Source organism: Temnothorax nylanderi, unplaced genomic scaffold (genome assembly GCF_030848795.1).
Source record: "Temnothorax nylanderi isolate EJ_2023f unplaced genomic scaffold, tnyl_v1.0 TNYL_tig0063_pilon, whole genome shotgun sequence".
NCBI lineage: Eukaryota > Metazoa > Arthropoda > Insecta > Hymenoptera > Formicidae > Temnothorax > Temnothorax nylanderi.
In genome coordinates, this window is record NW_027249125.1 from 883,720 (window position 1) to 902,898 (window position 19,179).

At 37.7% G+C, this 19,179-nt stretch overlaps 3 protein-coding genes across 12 annotated transcripts in view; 1 reads left to right on the forward strand and 2 right to left on the reverse strand.

Annotated features, from left to right (window-relative positions):
- Window positions 1-839: 839 nt before the first annotated feature.
- On the forward strand, window positions 840-8,210 carry LOC139773528 (serine protease gd). Of its 3 annotated transcripts, none has more exons than XM_071708027.1 (6): window positions 840-931; window positions 4,012-4,228; window positions 5,133-5,334; window positions 5,711-6,130; window positions 6,599-6,963; window positions 7,496-8,210. In XM_071708027.1, the coding sequence occupies exons 2-6, from the start codon at window positions 4,034-4,036 to the stop codon at window positions 7,763-7,765; spliced, it is 1,452 nt and encodes a 483-aa protein (XP_071564128.1). In that variant the 5' UTR covers window positions 840-931; window positions 4,012-4,033; the 3' UTR covers window positions 7,766-8,210. The 3 variants fall into 3 exon arrangements, with proteins under 3 accessions (XP_071564128.1, XP_071564127.1, XP_071564126.1); XM_071708026.1 differs by lacking the exon at window positions 840-931 and adding an exon at window positions 1,782-3,537; XM_071708025.1 differs by lacking the exon at window positions 840-931 and having other exon boundaries at window positions 1,782-4,228.
- Window positions 8,211-8,919: 709 nt separating this feature from the next.
- On the reverse strand, window positions 8,920-15,221 carry Ptip (PAX transcription activation domain interacting protein). Of its 2 annotated transcripts, none has more exons than XM_071708023.1 (9): window positions 14,963-15,221; window positions 14,420-14,604; window positions 11,750-14,133; window positions 11,061-11,505; window positions 10,726-10,910; window positions 10,393-10,634; window positions 9,627-9,896; window positions 9,294-9,498; window positions 8,920-9,134 (listed from the first exon to the last, which is right to left on the reverse strand). In XM_071708023.1, the coding sequence occupies exons 1-9, from the start codon at window positions 15,056-15,058 to the stop codon at window positions 9,067-9,069; spliced, it is 4,080 nt and encodes a 1,359-aa protein (XP_071564124.1). In that variant the 5' UTR covers window positions 15,059-15,221; the 3' UTR covers window positions 8,920-9,066. The 2 variants fall into 2 exon arrangements, with proteins under 2 accessions (XP_071564124.1, XP_071564125.1); XM_071708024.1 differs by having other exon boundaries at window positions 14,420-14,554; window positions 14,963-15,215.
- Window positions 15,222-16,015: 794 nt separating this feature from the next.
- The window catches only part of LOC139773534 (uncharacterized), a 129,833-nt gene continuing 126,669 nt past the window's right edge, over window positions 16,016-19,179 (reverse strand). For all 7 annotated transcript variants that reach the window (XM_071708036.1, XM_071708037.1, XM_071708032.1 and 4 more), the window contains 2 exons: window positions 18,518-18,994; window positions 16,016-17,941 (listed from right to left, as the gene is read on the reverse strand). In XM_071708036.1, the coding sequence (XP_071564137.1) occupies window positions 17,300-17,941; window positions 18,518-18,994 (1,119 nt within the window). In that variant the 3' untranslated portion in view covers window positions 16,016-17,299. The remainder of the gene's footprint in view (window positions 17,942-18,517; window positions 18,995-19,179) is intronic.

Genomic DNA, 19,179 nt, shown 5'->3' on the forward strand with positions numbered 1-19,179 from the left:
ATCGAACCATATGAACTTCTTATCTACATCTGCTTCCTTGAATTTTTATAGCAAGATTCTTATCTTTATCTATTTATATTGCATAATAAAATAGGATTCCATTAGACATTCACAATCCATCTGAAGATAATCGGGGAATGCGTAATGAAGCTAGTATCTGAGATAATTACTCAAATAGCACAATACGTTCTCAAGATCATCATCCTTAATACATTCAGAATGTCTTGAAATATTTAGGAAGTTCTGCATGCGCGCCCTCTCCTAGATTTTCAAGGTCCGGATCCCCTCGGACCTTGAAAATCTAGGAGAGGGCAACGTGGAGGTGTCGCGCCGGTTCGTACCCATATCCGCGGCATGCTGTGTTATAAATATCTGTAATATTAATTATAATTTTCTGTAATATTAATTTTATATTTAACTTAATTTGAGGGTATCATATATATGATATATAATACGGGAAAAGTATACAGAATGTCACTGGATAAAGAGTGCAGATATTATTAAAAATTGTATTTCACGTATATATTTTCTTTTTGTAGCGGCAAAATGTTTGCAATTAAGCAGCACTAAAAACGATATCATAGACCCCAACGTATTGAAGGTGGCTTTGGGACAATTTAAACTCCGCCGACGCGGTCTTAATAATAGGATAGTGGGAACCGTGAATCGGAAGGTCGCGAGCTACAAGATCCACCCCAATTTTGCGCACGCAAACATGGACGCGAGCGATTCCGATCTGGCGATTTTGATTCTCGAGACGCCAGTCGAATTCAGCCCTTTCATCAAATCTATTTGCCTGTGGTCCGGTTCAACCGATCTACAAAATGTCGTCGATAGAACAGGATATGTCGTGGGATGGGTCATAAACGAGCCGAGTGGTCGTATACTAATCTCCGAACCACGGATGCTGAGGGTACCAATAGTGAGTCAGGTAAGCAGCTTCGAGAGGGCCGGATTTTCGCTTTTTATAGATCAATCAATATACGAATTAAGTTCCATTTCCAAGCAAGATTTTCTAAAAACAAAACGTTCCAAACGTGGGATACCTTGATAACAAATCCGATATTTATATCGCAAAAGGAAAATGCTTAAGGATTTTTAGATCATTAATGATAGCGCACAGTGTTCCAATTAGTTTCTTTACGTTTATACAGTTACGTTTACACAGTTATGTGCTATCATAGAATTATTATTTGTTCCCAAATTCATGACAAATGGATTTGTCATTGTATGCCTTAAGTTAAAATTAACGAATATGCCAATTGTTTGGAAGTTGATGGGCGTGATCGTCGATCACGAGGTAAAAATGCGTCTTCAAATTTTCGTGAACACTCTTGTCTTGTCATAACACAACTCCGCACAATAGCGAGATGCTAGCAGAAAACGTTGACGGATTTCGCGTTGTCGTGAAATTGTGCGAGTGATAAAGATCCGACTTTGTTGCGCAAATTACAGGAGACCTGTCTCCGGAGTCGCCAGGTTTTCCACAATCTCACCTCGGAGCGCACCTTTTGCGCCGGTTTGCTAGGCGAGAGCGGTCCTTGCTACGGTGACGACGGGAGCGGGCTGGTGCTTTTCGATAATTCCACAGGCCGTTATCACTTGCGCGGCGTCCTTTCGACGTTCTTTTTGCGACAATATAACTCTGATTTGTGCGATTTCAGTAAGCACGCCATCTACGTTGACGTGGCTAAGTACTTACAGTGGATTCAACGACAGATTTCCGTAACAAATTTCCGTCACGTAACACTGGCCTCTCGCCGCAAAATGCGTACTTGATGATAAGTTTGGGAAATACACAAAGATATTTTCCTCTCAGAATTTACACTGAAAATCATTGCAGTTGTGAGACAACATATATTACGAAGAATTTTATGCGAGCTATTCTGATTAATATCTATAACCATAATAAAAATTATTAATGTCTATTACAATAAAATAAAAAATATGTTTGATTAGTTTTACTTAAATATATTTTTCAAAAATTATCCATATGCTTGGTAATTTTTATTACGTTGTTTGCAATTTGTATATTTTAAAAATTCCTTGGTTGTCAAGTTGTCCCGAGTTTGTTGTGAATTTAAGGGTAAAATATAACGAAAAATTCTCTCCGTGTAAAAGAGAAAAAAGAAAGATAAAAAAATTATTACGTGACAATGATTTCTCTGACAGCTAACTCATCGGACATATTATACATCTGCGGATTCCCTAATTTTATTCCTTCTCGTGAAATCATCCAAAAGAAGAAGATGCTCGAGGCACACTTGTCTTCTATTTTTTTTATTGCGTTCTTCTAGGATGATTTACGTGCTGCCTTTTAAAGTAAATGACATAACTTGATTCATGACTTTCACTTCCACTGCTGCATCAATCGATTGCGTCTTCAACATGAAATCTATAAACGTGTTTTAAAGCGTGTCGATAGAGATTTAATTAGTCTTATGAAGAATTAGTGAAACAACAGGAACTTAATTCCAATTAAGAATTACCATACTGAATATCCAGAACAAGTCACTGTGGCGTTAAATTCGTTTTAAAATATTAAGAAGTACTTTAGAATTCTTCGCAAGAGTATCTCAAAGAAATAAGTGTCAGAAAAAAATATGTATAAATAAATAATAAATAAATAGGTAAGTAAGAATACGTAAACGAGGAGACATTGAAGTACAACTCAAAACGCCTGAAGTATATTCTAGCGATTGATAAAAAATGGCAGTACCGTACTCTGACAACAGAAACAAAAATAAACAATACTGATATCGACAGTAAGGAGTTGTAATAAAGCGGAATAATAAAGTGAAGGCAGACAGTTATACGTGAGAGTCGCGTTGATTCTCATCAGAGTTTGAAATTCGTTAAATAAAGTGATGATTATACCTGCTACAACGGGTACCACTATTACTGAATAATCAAGGTGCAAGATGAATATGTGCATGAAGAATGTGCGCGAGATATTTTGATTCGTGAGACCTATTGTACGATTTGCGTATGTTTAAATAAATTATCTGTTTGTCGTTCAAAGCCGATATCTGTCTGACCTAGTGGGTTTTCCAACAGAGACGCTGTAGAGTTTGAGATAAAGGTCTACCATTAAAATTTTTAGTTTTATTATCTACTTGACTGAATACATATATTCAATATCTTTATTTTATATGTTATTAATATCCACCACTCTCTGTTTATCAATAGAAACAATTCAAGCATTTCTCATTTCATTCAGTCTCAACATAAATTACGTAATATAATTTCTTTTTCTCGAATAATTTTACATAAAAAGTTCTTATTTCTGCTGAAAGTGAGTTGTTCAGCGAGATTATTAAATTTGAATCGTTTAATTCTTTCGTACAAGATTGGATTTGATTAGACTGATCAACCTTTTGAACGCAGATTAAGCTGAAATATCGTAATTGTTGTTAAAACAGAAATGCTTGTATCAACTGGAAGTTATAAATAAAGTTATAAAAACGAAAATATTATCTGCGCTGACCTCCATGTAATGTATTAGACATAAGTGAAGTGTCGAACTTCCTTTCAAGGGTACGTATCGATAGCGTTTTAATATCTATTAAATTTCTTAATGTTACAGCGCTTGAAAAATTGCAAACGCAAGAATGTAAAAAGATTCATAACTTTTGTATTATAGAAATTAAAATAATTGCAATTTTAACAAGAGACTATAGTGGGAATATTATCCTGTTCGTCAAATACATTTGTCATATGGACTGAATTACATTACATTTGGATGAATTTATCATATACATATACATAATATTCTATTCATTACGTTCAAGTTTATCTGATCTATGATCTATCAGTTTTCCGGATATTATATTCCTATTAATTTTTTTTAGTTCTTTTCGTAACGATTAATAAACTTCTCTCTGGATAGCAAAAATCCATGATGCTAATGTTCATCACTTTGATCAATGACAATTTTTTCGAAATTGTGTCAAATAATAAAAACATTTCGTAAAAATTAAGTGCACTTATAGAAACGATGTATTTTGTTAGTTTTGTAGCAGAGCCTCATAAGATGGTCAAGATTTTTATCTTAATCGCGTTGCTGCTACTCTGGACCATGGTACATGGTGAAACTCCATGCCCGGAATACTTTACATACATTATCGATCCTAAAACACACGATATATTTGGACAGTTTAAAATTTCACCTGAGCCAGAAAGTACTGAATTTCGTTTAAAAGTACTCTTAAATGCATCATCTCTGCCAGTAAGCATTCCTTTAATTATTATTATTAATGTAAAAAAGAAATTTATACGTATAAGATGTGGGCATTGATACAGGCGATTTTTAATAATGTTTGGTACTTTGAACTAAACCGTTTTACAATAGAGTTTATATCTAATCAAAAAATATAGTTTCTGCAATTAGTTCTTTAAATAACGATGCGACAAAAATTAAATCAAGATAATCTCACGTTCTACAATATTCCCAGGTTAGGTGATCTAAAAATAGCGTAAGTGACATTTGATTAATGATCATAGTTCGTAATATGATCGAAAATGTCAGATTCATAATTGTTTACCCTATTAGAAATTAAAAATTGTTATAATTAACGTACTGTTAACCTTGTTGTACTCTCAAAGCCCACTTTTTACTTTGAGATAAGCTATTATTTCTATTTATTATGTAAATAGAATTAACACACGACAAATTAGATAAAAATTTAAAGTAAATTTTTTAAATTATTTCTTAACCATTCTGTTTTAATCTGCGAAAAAAACTATATTTTTTATTTTGTTTTGTTAACATCTAAATACATTGAAAAACTATACTTCATATATTTCAATATATGCAGCAAATAAACTACATAAATAAAAAAACATTTGGAAATTATACTTTGGTTACTTCAACGCGTACTCTCTTAAGTCAAAAAGTAATTCTATTTCTTTAAATCGTTAACGGCTCAAGACAGATCCAAAACATCCGATTTCAAATTACGTATCTTATTAGTAATTAAAAATAACGTTAAAAACTTCGAATTATTGTAGTCTTGCGTTGTATTCTCAAAGCCTTATACCTTTTTATTTTATACGTGTTAATTTTATTATCGAGAATCCTTAGTTATTTATCCACTTATTAGAAAAGCTTAATTATATCCGTTGCCTTCCAGACAGAACTGGCAAATGGCATTGATTTGGAATTGGCACAGTCGGTAAGTAAGTCCGTTCAAGCTGTTCAACAAGGCAGACCTTTGTTGTATCATATTTATTTTCCCCGGGTCGAAAATAAGCCGTTATTGTCAACGTTGGATTATCAGATATCGATATCCGGAATATGGTTTAACAATCTACAATATTGTCAGGGTTTCGAAGGTGAGTACCGTATTTGCTTGAAATGCAATATACATGTCACATATATTCGAACAAATGGAAGCAAGAACCACTGCAGTCATCCATTCTTTCGAGTCACATGAGTTAATTTTTACTCGTATCTGGCTATGTATATAATTTTCAACTAATGTAGCGGAAATAAACAGGAAGATAAAATTCATTAAAACAACTCGAAATCATTAAAACAAATCGAAATTTTCTTTCGATCACACACAACGTTTGCTATATTTATATAAATAAGATATCTCACGATCGTTCATTGTGTTTGGAATATATTTCTTTCCTTGGAGAAGAAAGTAAAATTCTTTTTTTACTCTTAAAGAACGTGCGATTTAAGAGATGTTACGTTTCGTTTCAGGGTCAAATCGAAATGTCAGATTTATCGAATTGGGGCATATTGTGCACCAGCCGCATACGCAGAATATTCTGCATAGAAAATACACCCGCTACCGTGAAGTTAATCCGAGCACCGATCTTCTAAATCATTCGAAACATTCTAAACCCACTATTGCCACTACTTCTGATGAGATTGCCAAAAATATATCGTATCCAGTCTTGGGTAATTCAAGCCAAGAACACAATACAAATAGCAATAAGAATAACAACGACGAATGCGGTATCACCAGCTACTACACCGAAAGCACAAATAGTCTGATCTCCAACGGTGAGGAAACGTTACCAGGCCAGTGGCCGTGGGTGGCTGGACTTTTTATTGATAGGAATGTATACACATTTCGGTGTATTGGTTCCATTCTGACAGACACACATATTTTAACAGGTACGGTGATAAAAAAAATTCAATATATATTTCAAATACTCGCTCCATATATCGAACCATGTAAACTTCTAATCTATATCTGCTTCCTTGAATCTTTATAGCTAGATTTTTATTTTTATCTATTTATATTGCATAATAAAATAGGCTTCTATAGATATTCACAATTCATCTGAATGTAATTAGGCAATGCGCGATGAAGTATCTGGGATAATTACCTACTAAATAGCACAATACGTTCTCAAGATCCAGAATGTCTTGAGATATTTATAAAAAGTCCTGCATGCGCGCTGTTATTATAAATATTTTATATATACACATGATTATTTTCTGCAATATTAATTTAAGATATTTAATTTCATTTGAGAGTATCACATACATGATACAATACGGAAAAGGTTTACAGGATGTCTCTGGATAAAGAGGGCAAATTATTAGAAATTGAATTTCAGGCATATTTTCTTTTTACAGCGGCACTTTGTTTGAAGTTGACCAACACTAACAACGATACCATAGATCACAATATATTGGAGGTGGTCTTGGGGCAATTTGGGATTTACCTGCCTATCCGTTCGATGACGACCGTGAAACGTAAGGTCGCGAGCTATAAGATCCATCCCGATTTTGCGCACACAGCCACGCGCGATTCCGATCTGGCGATTTTGACTCTCAGGTCGCGCGTCGAATTCAGCCCTTTTATCAAACCTATTTGTCTGTGGTCCGGTTCAACCAATCTTGAAAATGTTGTCGATAGGACAGGATATATCGTGGGATGGAGCTTAGACGACTGGACACTCACCAAATTACGAACGCTGAGAGTGCCGATAGTAAGTCAGGTAAGCACCTTCGAGAGAGAGCTGGATTTTCGCTTTTTATTGATCAATCAATATAAGAATTAAATTTCAATTTCAAGCGAGGAAACAAAACGTAGGGTACCTTGTTGACAAGTCTGATATTTATATCGCGGAAAGAAAATGCTCAAAAATTTTTACATTATTAATGATGGCGCACGATATTCCATTTCAGCTGTTTATACAGCTTATACAGTTATATGCAGTTGTTATACAGTTTATACAGCTACAGTTATATGCTATTGTGAAATTATCATTTGTTGCATAAATTCATGACAAACGGATTTCTCAGGGTCATTGCATGCTTTAAGTTAAAATTAACGAATATGCCAATTGTTTGGAAGTCGATGGACACGATCAATCACGAGGTAAAAATGCGTCTTCAAACTTTCGTGAACGCTCTTGCCATAACACAACTCCGCATGATAGCGAGATGCTAACGGAAACGTTGACGGATTCTACGTTGTTGTAGAATTGTGCGAATGATGAAGGTCTGACTTTGTTGCGCAAATTGCAGGAGACCTGTCTTCGGAGTGATCAAAATTTCATCGCTTACACCTCGGAGCGCACCTTTTGCGCCGGTTTGCTAAGCGAGATCGGTCCTTGCTTCGGTGACACCGGGAGCGGGCTGGTGCTTTTCGATAATTCCACAAGCCGTTATCACTTGCGCGGCGTCCTATCGTTCTTTTTGCGACATAATAATTCGTGCGATGTCGGGAAGTACGTCGTCTACGTTGACGTAGCTAAATACTTATCCTGGATTCAACAACAGATTTCCATCACGTAACGCTGATTTCTCGCAGCAAAACGCAAAATGTGCTAGTCGACAAGTTTAAGAAATAAAAAAGGAAAACTTTTTTTTTTTAATTATTATGTGACTGACTTTTTTGGACGGTTAGCTCATCGGACTTGCATCAGCGGATTCCCCAATTTCCTTCTTTCTCGCGAAATCATCATAGAGAAGAGAATGTTCCAAACATACTTAAAGATCATTTCTACTGCACGCTAATTATTTAGTGAGATTATTAAACTTTAATTGTTCAATTCTTTTAAGTAGTTCGATTTAATTAAACTGATCAACCTTTTCAATGCAGATTGATCTAAAATACTGTAATCATCGTTAAAACAGAAATGTGCATACCAACTGGAAAGTAAATGAATAAAGTTATAAAAGCAAAATTGTTATGCGCTGTCAAATAAATCGTGTCATGACATACGTTATAATATGCTTATCGATGTGTGTTTATTCAATATATTGCACCACCTAATCTAACGTTTCGTAAACGTTTTACATTATAAAGCATTATAAAAAGTACAAAAGTATTTTACTGGCTCTCTAATTAATATAACTCTAGCTCCAATATCACCGACTAATGACTATTGGAGATATACAAAATCGAGTCTCGTATATCTTCTCATCTATTTTGTTTCATGATATATTTTTGAGAACATTACGGTGACGAATATATTTCATCTCTCAATTATATAAAAACTATCGTTGGAAATTTCGTGCATTTCATCCCAAGAATTTTCTCAAATCACAAAACTTGAAATTGTTTCAAATCTCGTCTCTCACTTTGATTCCATTAAATTTGCGCTGACTCGAATAAAACGAAATTTACATCTTACTTGAAAATACATCATATTTTCGTACAATAATTCCAAAGAAAATTTTATAATCTTTCTTTTTTAGTTTCTTCAGAATTATAAAATTTTGCCGACAAGTTTTAATGTCATTCCAATTATTGCATTGTGCAAGATGAATCAAACAATTTGTATGAAAAAATCTAATATTAATATATCGCTTTTATATAAAACTTTTAGATGATATAAATACTTGTACAACAATAAAACGTATAAAATTTAATGCATAGTTACCTCTAGATAATACCAAGTGCAATTGAAAGAAAATGGCGTGGATGTAAAAATGTGTAAAAATAATTTCCTTTTTTTTTATCATAAAATTATGATCTTTATTGTCCCATTGCAGAAAGTAAGCAAAGTTTCCGTTTCGAAAATAAATCACTAAAAAATGGATAGGCCCATAACAGGGATAAAAATATAGCAAAGTGTAACCACATCTTAGACTTAACTCGCATCAGGTTGAAAATATTGTCGTGCAACTGCGCCTAATACGATTTCCGCACTGTACACATCTGTAAAAATTTAAATGGAAAAAATTATGTTTAGTACAATGCACAATGTTTATTACGCTTAATAATATCTACTTAACTTCTCATTTTTCTTTATAATCAACTTTCTTTGTACAAAGAGAACGTGATTACAAAATATCAAAGACTAGTTTGATTACTTACTGATATTTGCACGCAAGACATCAGAAAGGAGATGGAGGTCATTGTCATGGGTCACGATAATATAACTTAATTTCCCAGCATTCAGCTCTTGTATTTGAGCGATTGTTCTACGCGTCTTTTCCATTGTACCTCCTGCACTTTCTATTATTTCCGCGATCGCCGAAGGAGATGGTATCACACTCGGCGTAACATAAAATATTTTACCCTGTTTAAGTGAAAAAATGGGAAAGCATTAAAAACAAACTCTCGTATTTTCATCTATGTTTAAAATATTCCTAGTGTTTATTGTACAATTAAAAATCAATCTATATAGTGATAAATATAATCCGTTACCTTAAGTACTGTTCCTCGATTGGGACTCGCTAAAGTTCTTTCGATATTGCAATTAAAATTTTTCTCAAATTCTGGATCGCTGAGCACGTATGTACTTTCGTCCACGAAAGTGTTTTTTGCAGAGCATTCGAGCAACCATTGAAGACTGACGATAAATTTACATCGTGATAAACAACACAATAATTTTACCGTTCGTAATGGTGCCGACATTACAAGATGAGTGGCATCTCGCCAGCTAGCGGCTAAAGCACCTCCCAATTCTCGAATCCTCTAAAAATTACATAGACTCTGTTCAAAAAATTGCAGCAGCAGAACGCAGTAATAATATAATATTACAACTAATAGATTTCTGTAACTACGAATAAATAATAAAGTTAGTACCTGTTAGTGTGTGTATGTGTGACGGCAGGTATTAGGAGAATATGGGTAAGATGTACAAAAAAGGATATACAAATGGAAAAGAACTGGAGGCATAAGCTGGAGAAATGCAAGTAAAGATGAGAATTATTAGAATAACGCGAAAGATTTTCAGACAATGAACGATCGAGGAGGGACGACAGGATAAAAGGGACAAGATGGTATAAGTAAAAATAACAATAAGTACAAGTAAAAATAAATAATAAGTACAAGTAGAAATAATAATGCAAGCACTTAACAGTGAAATATGTAGAAGAGTTAATAGGAAAATATTAATTGCAAAAAAATGGGTGCCCTTTTATAATTTCGGATATTCCAAAAAGCCAAATAAATGGTATTTATTTAATACCTTGGCATGATTTTTAGGGTTAATACCCGAAAATAGTATTCTTGGTTGTTTATCAGGTGGCGGAGGATCAGGATTGCTAATGACAATCGGTTCTTCCAGACCCAGAAGATGTGGATCCTTATTCAACAGTGGGCCATCCAGGCGTGGCTTTTTGTGTTTTCTGATCGAATTTGGACCCTGACCAACCTGTTTTACTTTATCATACGATTCTTGCGAAATATTTATTGGCATTTTCCAAGCAACTAAAATCATAAAATTTGATAAGAGTTTGGTATATAACATTTAATGTCAAATATATAATTATTTTATGATAATCTAATAAGTAAATTATACCCATGAGATGAGGCACTAGTGAATAATCTAGTTTGAAAGGATTACTCAGACTAAACTGTTGATACTTGGGGCACTCAAGTTGATGCAAAGCATTCATCTGCCCGCAAAGTAAATCTATCAACCATTGTGCGTTTACCACAGCGGTTTGCCACTCGCGTGCTCTTTTATATTTCTGTCCCTCTGGCCTAAAGTTCATTTCAAATATAAATGTTATATAAGAATCAAATGATTATTAAACTGTCAATTAATAGAACATTAAAACATTACGTGGCACAACGTAAACAATTAATAAATAGTACATTTAAAATATAACAGCCGAAAAACACGATCAGTACCTTCTACAAACAAGAAGAGTATTGTGTCTGGAAAAGTAATTCGTGTACTTTGCGCCCAAAGCCTCTAACATGATTTTGACTTTTGCTCGTTCCTCTCCCTCGAATCCGGAAAGCGATATGATGTGCTTGCCACATGGAAGCTCAGTTAAGCTAAACGGCGTTGGAAAATGAAGAACCTGCCAAGGTGGGATTACTTGCTGCTTACTGACAACGTCGGAAAGCCAATGTGCACTGACGCAACGTTTTCCCTCGCGCAACGCCTGCACCACAGTCGGATGTTTCTGCGTGATGGCTAATACATGCGTTGCACGAGTACAATATTGCGACTCCACTTCGCCACCATGTCTCTCAATAACTTGTTTCCAAACTGGAACGTCATCAGGACGCTGCACGTCGTATTCGACAATAACGAAGATACATCCTAACAAAAATAGTTCTGGCGGCACTAAAAATATATATATTATTTTCTCATTGATGACAATATAACAATATCAGATTTATATATAAATATAAGAATAAAATAACTGTTTAAATCATTATATTACTAATGTTATATAAAATGTTATCTAATTGTGTATCATGTTATCTGATTGTGTCATATGTCGGTCGTATTTTATGTCATCTTATGTTATGTTATCTAGTCATTAAATAATATTATGATAAGATAACAAAAAAAGATAGAAACGTACATTTCAGATTTGGATTGTGACCGTAAAATTGAGCCTTAGGTTGTGGCATAACTGGAGCATATTGCATCTTTATACCTGGTGGTGCGCCATTCGTTATATTCCCTAGAGTTCTTCTCTGATAAGCGGCTAAGAGTTGCGGGTCCTGTGAAGGTGGGGGTGGAGGTCGGTGTTGCGCAGTCATCAATCGCAACTGGCCAGCTGCGCTACCCTCGGCAGCACCTTGCAATCTGTTAGTTAGCATATTTGCTAGCGCAGTTTTTGTTTTAGCGTTCACGACAAGCTGCTGATCCGGCGGAATTTGCGCGTTATTCGGTAGGGACGTTAACGACGGTTCTTGCTGCGCGCCCTGTTGCTGCTGCTGTTGTTGTTGTAAATGCTGCAATTGTTGCAGTCTAACCATCTGTTGCTGTTTCTGTTGTAACTGCAATTGCGCCAACTGTTGAGGGATCAACTGTCCCTGTTGGAATGGTTGTCCTGTTTGTGACACTTGTGGACCTTGAACAGCCTGGCCGGCTGACACAATGACTTGATTGGAAGAATTTATTGGAGCCAATGCTGGTGGCTGTACTCCAGGATGTACCGGCTTCTGTCCTGGAGTTTGCGCGAGTTGTGGTCCCATCATCTGCGGTCGGGCTTGCTGAACCCACTGTAAATTGCCTGGCTGTACTGGTTTACCAGGGCTCCTTATAACGGCGATGTGCGAACCTTGCTGTCCCGGGCGATTCTGCACCTGTCTCTGCAATATCCGATGCTTTTGAATCCTCTGAATGAACTGAGCCCTCTGTTGCGGGTCCATTTGCTGCAATTGCTGATGTGTCTGTGCGTCCAAATGAATCAACTGTCGGGGAGGTTGAGGCGGTTGTTGATTCCATTGTGCTCCGGATCTCTGAGGTCCAATCTGTTGCTGTTGCTGTTGCCTTTGCAATTGCAAGTGATATTGCTGTTGCTGCCACTGTGAGTCTCGTTGAACGATAAATCCTTGTTGATTCGGTCCGATTAACTGCTGATTTTGTGGCTGTTGCTGTAATTGACCGTCCCTTATGACAAATTGTTGGGAGTTCTGCGGAGCAGATTGCTGTAGTTGCTGTGAGATCTGTTGTATCTTTTGCTGTTGCTGCTGTTGTTGCAACAAAATAAGTTGCCTTTGCTCGGGAGTAAGTTGCTGCGGCGGAGTTTGTTGTTGAGTCAATTGATGTTGACCTGCTATTTGTTGCTGTTGAGAAGGTAGTTGCTGCTGCTGTTGCATTACTATTTGCTGTTGTTGCTGCTGCTGCTGAGCTGCCAATTGCACTTGCTGCTGCTGTTGTGTCAAAAGTGGCTGCTGAGTCTGTAATTGTTGTTGCTGAATAATTTGATGTTGATTTAATTGCTTTTGTTGCGGCGTTAATAATTGCTGTTGCTGTGTGTTTAGCTGATGCTGAGGTAATTGCGAATTTATTGATTGTTGTTGCTGTTGAGGCGTTATAGATTGCTGTTGCCCTACTAATTGTTGTTGCTGTATCTGAGGCGACTGCTGCTGATTTAAAAGTTGTTGTTGGTTATATGATGGCTGCTGCAATTGTTGTTGATGCTGCGTGAGTTGTTGCTGCGTTAATTGCTGCTGCGATGTTAATTGCTGCTGCTGTATTAGTTGATGTTGCATATTTATTTGCTGCTGTTGTTGTTGTTGTGGGGACAGCTCTTGCTGTTGCATTTGTGACGGTGCAGTTTTTATTTGCTGAGAAATGTTATTTTGCTGAGATGTCTGTGGAAGCCAGTTCGTTTGATTAACATCCTGATCAGAGACTGATGGAGCAACTGTGGAAGTGCTCAAATTGGTCGAGGAAACTGATCGTGAAACATGCGGTTGCGGCTGTATGTTCGCGGTATTTTGTCCGTTCGCCGAATAAGGAACTGTCACTGTACTGGTCGCACCAAGGCTGTGCGAAGCACTCGAAGACACTGGTGGACTCGGCTGATTCCATGGCATACGTTGCTTGAGTTGCTCCAACATAGCCTTAGTCCTGTCTTGCTCCTCTTGCGCAACGTTATTATCCGTGTCTTCGTCCATGAATCCAGTAATCATGGCTGTCGAGCTATTTGGAGACACTAACAGTCTAGGATGATACTCCACTTCGCTAACGAGAGTGCCCTTTTTGCAACATTCCGTTATCCAGTCAGGCGTTACGACGGGTATATGGTGTCTCGTAGCAGCTTCGTACTTTACACCGTTTGCTTTGGCCGCAACCAAATGAGTGCAATATCTGTCCAAGCGTAGCTGACATTTGCCACCTTGCAATGTTATCATCGCCCATAGAGACTTACTGTCTGCTCGACTTACCTGAGATAAGCAGACACATATGTTCGAGAACAACTGATTCTCTTCTGGTGAGAAATATTGCGTCCTATTTAAATAAATTCATTAAGAAAATATACGTTCATAAATTCAATAGTATGTTTAATAATCTATCTCAAAGTGTCTTTTAAATGTAAACTTTTTGTCTTTAACATTTTTTTATATTATGTCTCTTCTAAAAACTCGTTAAAAATTTCTTATTTAGAATATGAAAACATTTATACAAAAATTATAATTCCAAATATAATTCCATTGTCATAACTGCTAGTACGTGTGTCTATGCTTGTGAGCGTGCAAAATATTAATATTAAAATCAGTCTTTCGTAAAAGGATACGGCAGAAGCTTGTTGCACTTAACGGAATACAAAATCCAGTTTTGTGTGACTGCTGGTATGTCATACAGTTCCTTCGCCTCAGAGATATCATTTTCTAATGCTTCATTGCCTGCTATCAGATGTGTAACGAAATCACTAAAATAATTAGACCTCTCAGCCCCACCTTCTTGCAATAAATTCAAAATCTGTAAAAGTATATTGCCTGTAGTTAATAAAACAATAACATCTTCTAACGCCACGCATATAAATCTGAAATAATTCAGCATTGCCATTTCAAATATTAGAAAAAAAAATATTACAGGAAAGAGAAGCAGTCCAACAATAGGACGACATTTATGTGAAATGGTGTTCCAAGCTATAACCTCCGTTGACGATCGAGATACATCAGTTTCACAGCGGAGGAAAAAATGAGCATCTTAACTCTCGGGGGGGGCATCGTAGCTCGCGCGGTCAGCTGCGACAGCAGCGAATCTCACGGCTGTTGGATCCGCCGGGCCATCGGGACGGGAAAAACGCGGGAAACAAGCGGGAACTGTAACGTACCTTCGGGTCGCCCTCGCCGCTGACGTAGTATTTAACTTTGGCAAACAGAGCACCGTCGAACTTCAGGTCCTCGAGGCCAGCCCGTATGTCGCCCATCCTGTCGAAACCGTCCGCGATACGGTTCACGTACTCGGCATCACAATAATATCGGCGCGTACCGCGCGAAAAACCGTGGCCCCGAGATATGACTCCGCAGTATTTTGATAACAAAGTCCGTCGCGACGCCTTTTGTTATTATTGTGGTTGCAGGTTATGTCGCGAGCCTTTGCGTGGCGCTACGCTTGATCCGCGCGCCCCACAGTTCGCCAGTCGGCCGTGGCGCGTGATTTGAATCCCGAAGCGCATCGTTTTACGACAAAATTTCTGACAATTGCAGGCTGTTACTGCAATGATTTACTATCAGTTTACTATTAATCCAAAAGATAAGCAGAAATACAAATTGGAAATGACATTAAAATTACGATAACAGGTGTAAATTTGAGATAAAGTATTTTTATTACATTAATAGTGTAGAATAATTATTTTTTAGCGTTTTTGTTTTTTAAATTCATATGTCTTATCATTTCTCATGTAAATATAGAATTTTCAAATTTTTATTTTATTAATTACTCAGAAAGGCTAATTTTAAAATTTAATTTTAAATTTTCTGATTTTTCATGAATTATTCAATAATGGAGATAATTAATAAAAAGTTAATAAATTTCAAATCTTATTTTTTATACGAGAAATAAAATATTAATATAAAAACAAAAATGATAAAAAATGATCGTTTTCAGCATTAATCGATATCAATATAGTCAAATGTTCAATTAAAATCTGAATAAAAATAGATATTAATTGTGATATTTTTCCATGAAGTTTCAATAAAATATATTATTTAATATTATTTAATAAATTTATTAAATTAGTATATTATTTTTGTCTAATTTTAACATAAAATACATATTTCGCGTTATTCATATATAGATATTATGTTAAAAAAATTACGATAAACCAATTACGAAACAGCTGCCAAAATTATTGCTCGGGGATTAGGGTATGACAATTGCGACGTTTGAAAACATTTGCTTTATTGTATGTTCCTTTCGTCCGCATATTAGGTACATATCAGCATCTAAAATGCTTCTCTCCTTGTAATCCAGTAAAATTCATTCTTGCACTAACTTTTATATTTTGTATCTCCTACTCTCTCTCTCCACAATCTTACTCTCTTGCATTCACTCTTCCTCTTTCGCTCATAAATAAATAAATTATCGACTAATATGTACAAGATCTTAATAATTCTCTTTTTCTTACTTTAATAATCATTTGTCGCTTAATAGACGTATCTTGTAAAGACTCTAGAAATATTGAGCTTGGTCTGGTCAGTATACGTAATATATTCTCATTAAGTTCTGTCGCTTCAAATTATATTTATATCTCTCTGTTTATATCTTTCGCTTTCCTTCTCTCTTTTTCTCTGTTTTTTTTTCTAAAATTATTTATTCCTCCTCTCGCTTCGTACAACCGACTAATATCTCCATTCGTTCGTGGTGCAGCTTTTCAGGAATATGATTAAATGGATAAACCGGGAAGAGCAGAGAAGAGCGCTCGGACATTGTCAACAAAATGGCAGAAAGATACATATATTTCTGTCAATGAGATGTAATGGTGTTTAGGTATTGTTGCGCGGCATTCTAGCCCAAGTTTCGATTTTTGCCCTAGAAAATATTCAAATTCGTTTAAGAAACTCCCTGTAAGTCGCAAATCTTGCTATTGGTATATAGCTACTCCGAGATATCTTGTACGTTCAATTATAGGATGTCTATATAATAAGAGAAGAATCCCATGTATAATATTTCCTCAGGCACACCTGTGAATATTTACAATCCAATGTACGTTTGAGAGAAAAACCAAATCATTTGAACTAGTTATATCTGCGATAAAATCGCTTTAACATCGAAGAAGAAAAGCAGATAAGGAGAAGGCTGAGAAAGGAGACAAAAGTACTTGTTTTGTACGCGAGATAAAATATCGGCGCGATGCAAAGAGAAAATTATTACAGGGTCGCCGATCCATCGAGTTGGAGACCTATCACAGATACTGAAAACTAAATTAGATGAAACGGATGAAAAAAATAGGGAGAAAGAATTATCAACAACGCCCTACGAGATCGGACTACATCATAGTCTCACTGCAGCTAGTCATACTATCGAAGTCTACTAACTGTGAATATGGGCGATGATCGTGTTCGCAAAAAGCTGCACTACCGCTGGACCCAGCCAGCGGATTGCACCATCCGTCGGAGCGTAACGTGTTCGTGAGGTAACACAGTATTTCTAGAATCTCATTAATGCGCTAGGAACCCGGGCTGGCGTTATCGCCGCTTCTTCTCCTCTTCTCGAGCTGCTTCGCCAGCAGGGCGACCTCCCAATTGTTGTAGCCGTCTTGCCGCACGATCTTGTCATCGTCGTCCTCGTCGTCGTCCTCCTCCTCTTCCTCTTCTTCCTCGTCGTCCTCCTCGTCGCCCTCATCGCTGTCACCCTTGCGACGCCCGCAGATGTCAAATTCCTCGTCCGATCTGCTGTCGCTGTTCGATTCGAGGTCGATCGCAATATCCTCCCGCGGCAGTCTCTGCGGCACTATCGAGTTCGGCAGCTCCTGCAGCTCCAGGGTTTCTTTCTCCGAGTGTTCTTCCCACGATCGCCTGCTGCGCGAGCTCGAACCGACCGACGAGGACGAATGCCGGTCACGGGACCGTATGGACCCAAGAACGGTGTCCACGGAGCTGTCACGCATGAAGGGATGATCGTCTTCGAGATCCTCCTCCATAGAGGCGTCGTGCTCGGTACTGTCCCCGCCGGAGTCGTCCGCACCCCGCAGTTTCCGTCGCTCCAGCTGCTGAATCCGCGACTGTAGCTGTGATATTATCTCGTCACGCTTGTGGACCTCCAGCTCCAACGACGTGAACTGTCGCTCGAATTTGCTCTGCATGTCGTCCTGCAACGTCAAAAGCGGCAGTATGATTAATCGGGACAACCGTCGTGTGTCACACGGCGTAATGGGGAACTTCTGCGAGCGGAGTTGGATAATTGATGAGCTTGATGGACGTACATCTGGCGACGATGAGTACCAAGTTGGAGACTTTGAGAAACACACTTAGAATGATGACGGGCTTAAATTCGCGGAATTACAACACGCATATGGCCTCTTTCCGCTCCACGAGGGAAGACAAGTTAACAGCAGATTTAAAACAATTTAAAATTAAACATAAATTACCGGTAAGAGAGAGCGATGTCGCTTGAACTTATTTCCTCCGATAGATTGATTATTTGTACTGTCAATAAATATCGATATTGAGAGTGTTGTCGAGGGCGTCTCTCGTGTCTCTAACGAGAACGGCCCTTTGACAAAGGCACTCCCGCGTGGTGACAGGGGGCGGTACACAAAGCTTGTCCATTGAAAGCAAGAACAAAGGAAACGGCAGGCGCTCTCTCTCTCTCTCTCTCTCTCTCTCTCTCTCTCTCTCTCTCTCTCTCTCTCTCTCTCTCTCTCTCTCTCTCTCTCTTCACTCACCAGGCCCGCCTTGATGACCTCGCCGACCCCGGAGAGCAATTCGCCCAGGCACTCCTTCTCCCGCGGCCGGGACACCGTTTGCAGGACACCACCGGCACTGCTCACAGGACGGAAACTAAATTTATTGGGCGGCAGCAGTGACGGCTGATCCTGAGTGTCGGACAGCGAGTAATTCGATGGCAGCTGCAGGGGCTGCTCGGACGGCGGGCTCTGCAGCGTGTACTTGTTGAAGGTCACGCTTTTGGACAGCTTCGAGTGCCGCGCGGCGTAACCCTCGATCGTCGGCGCTCTCATCAGCCTTCTAAGCTCGGCGGTCGCGGCCTCGCGATCCGGCGTGATCGTAACCGCGGTCTCGGAACTGCCGGCCCTACTGCTGGCCGACAGTTTCTTCAGGATGCTCTTCAGGTTCCGCCTCTCGAGTGTCTCGTTCTCCGGCGACAGCTGTTCCGTCGCCGACGACCCCGCCGCTTGTCGATTCTGTTATAAAACAAAAGTTCCTAGTTAAAGAAATTCGATATTAAACAATTGTATTGTATTTAAATTAAAGTCTTTCTCTCTTCTGCATCTATTAATGATTATTATTAAGAAATAATCAAATTAAGGAAAACGGTCAAGACTGGATCTTGGTTGCTTAGAGTGAATTTTACCTGTAATAGCTAGAA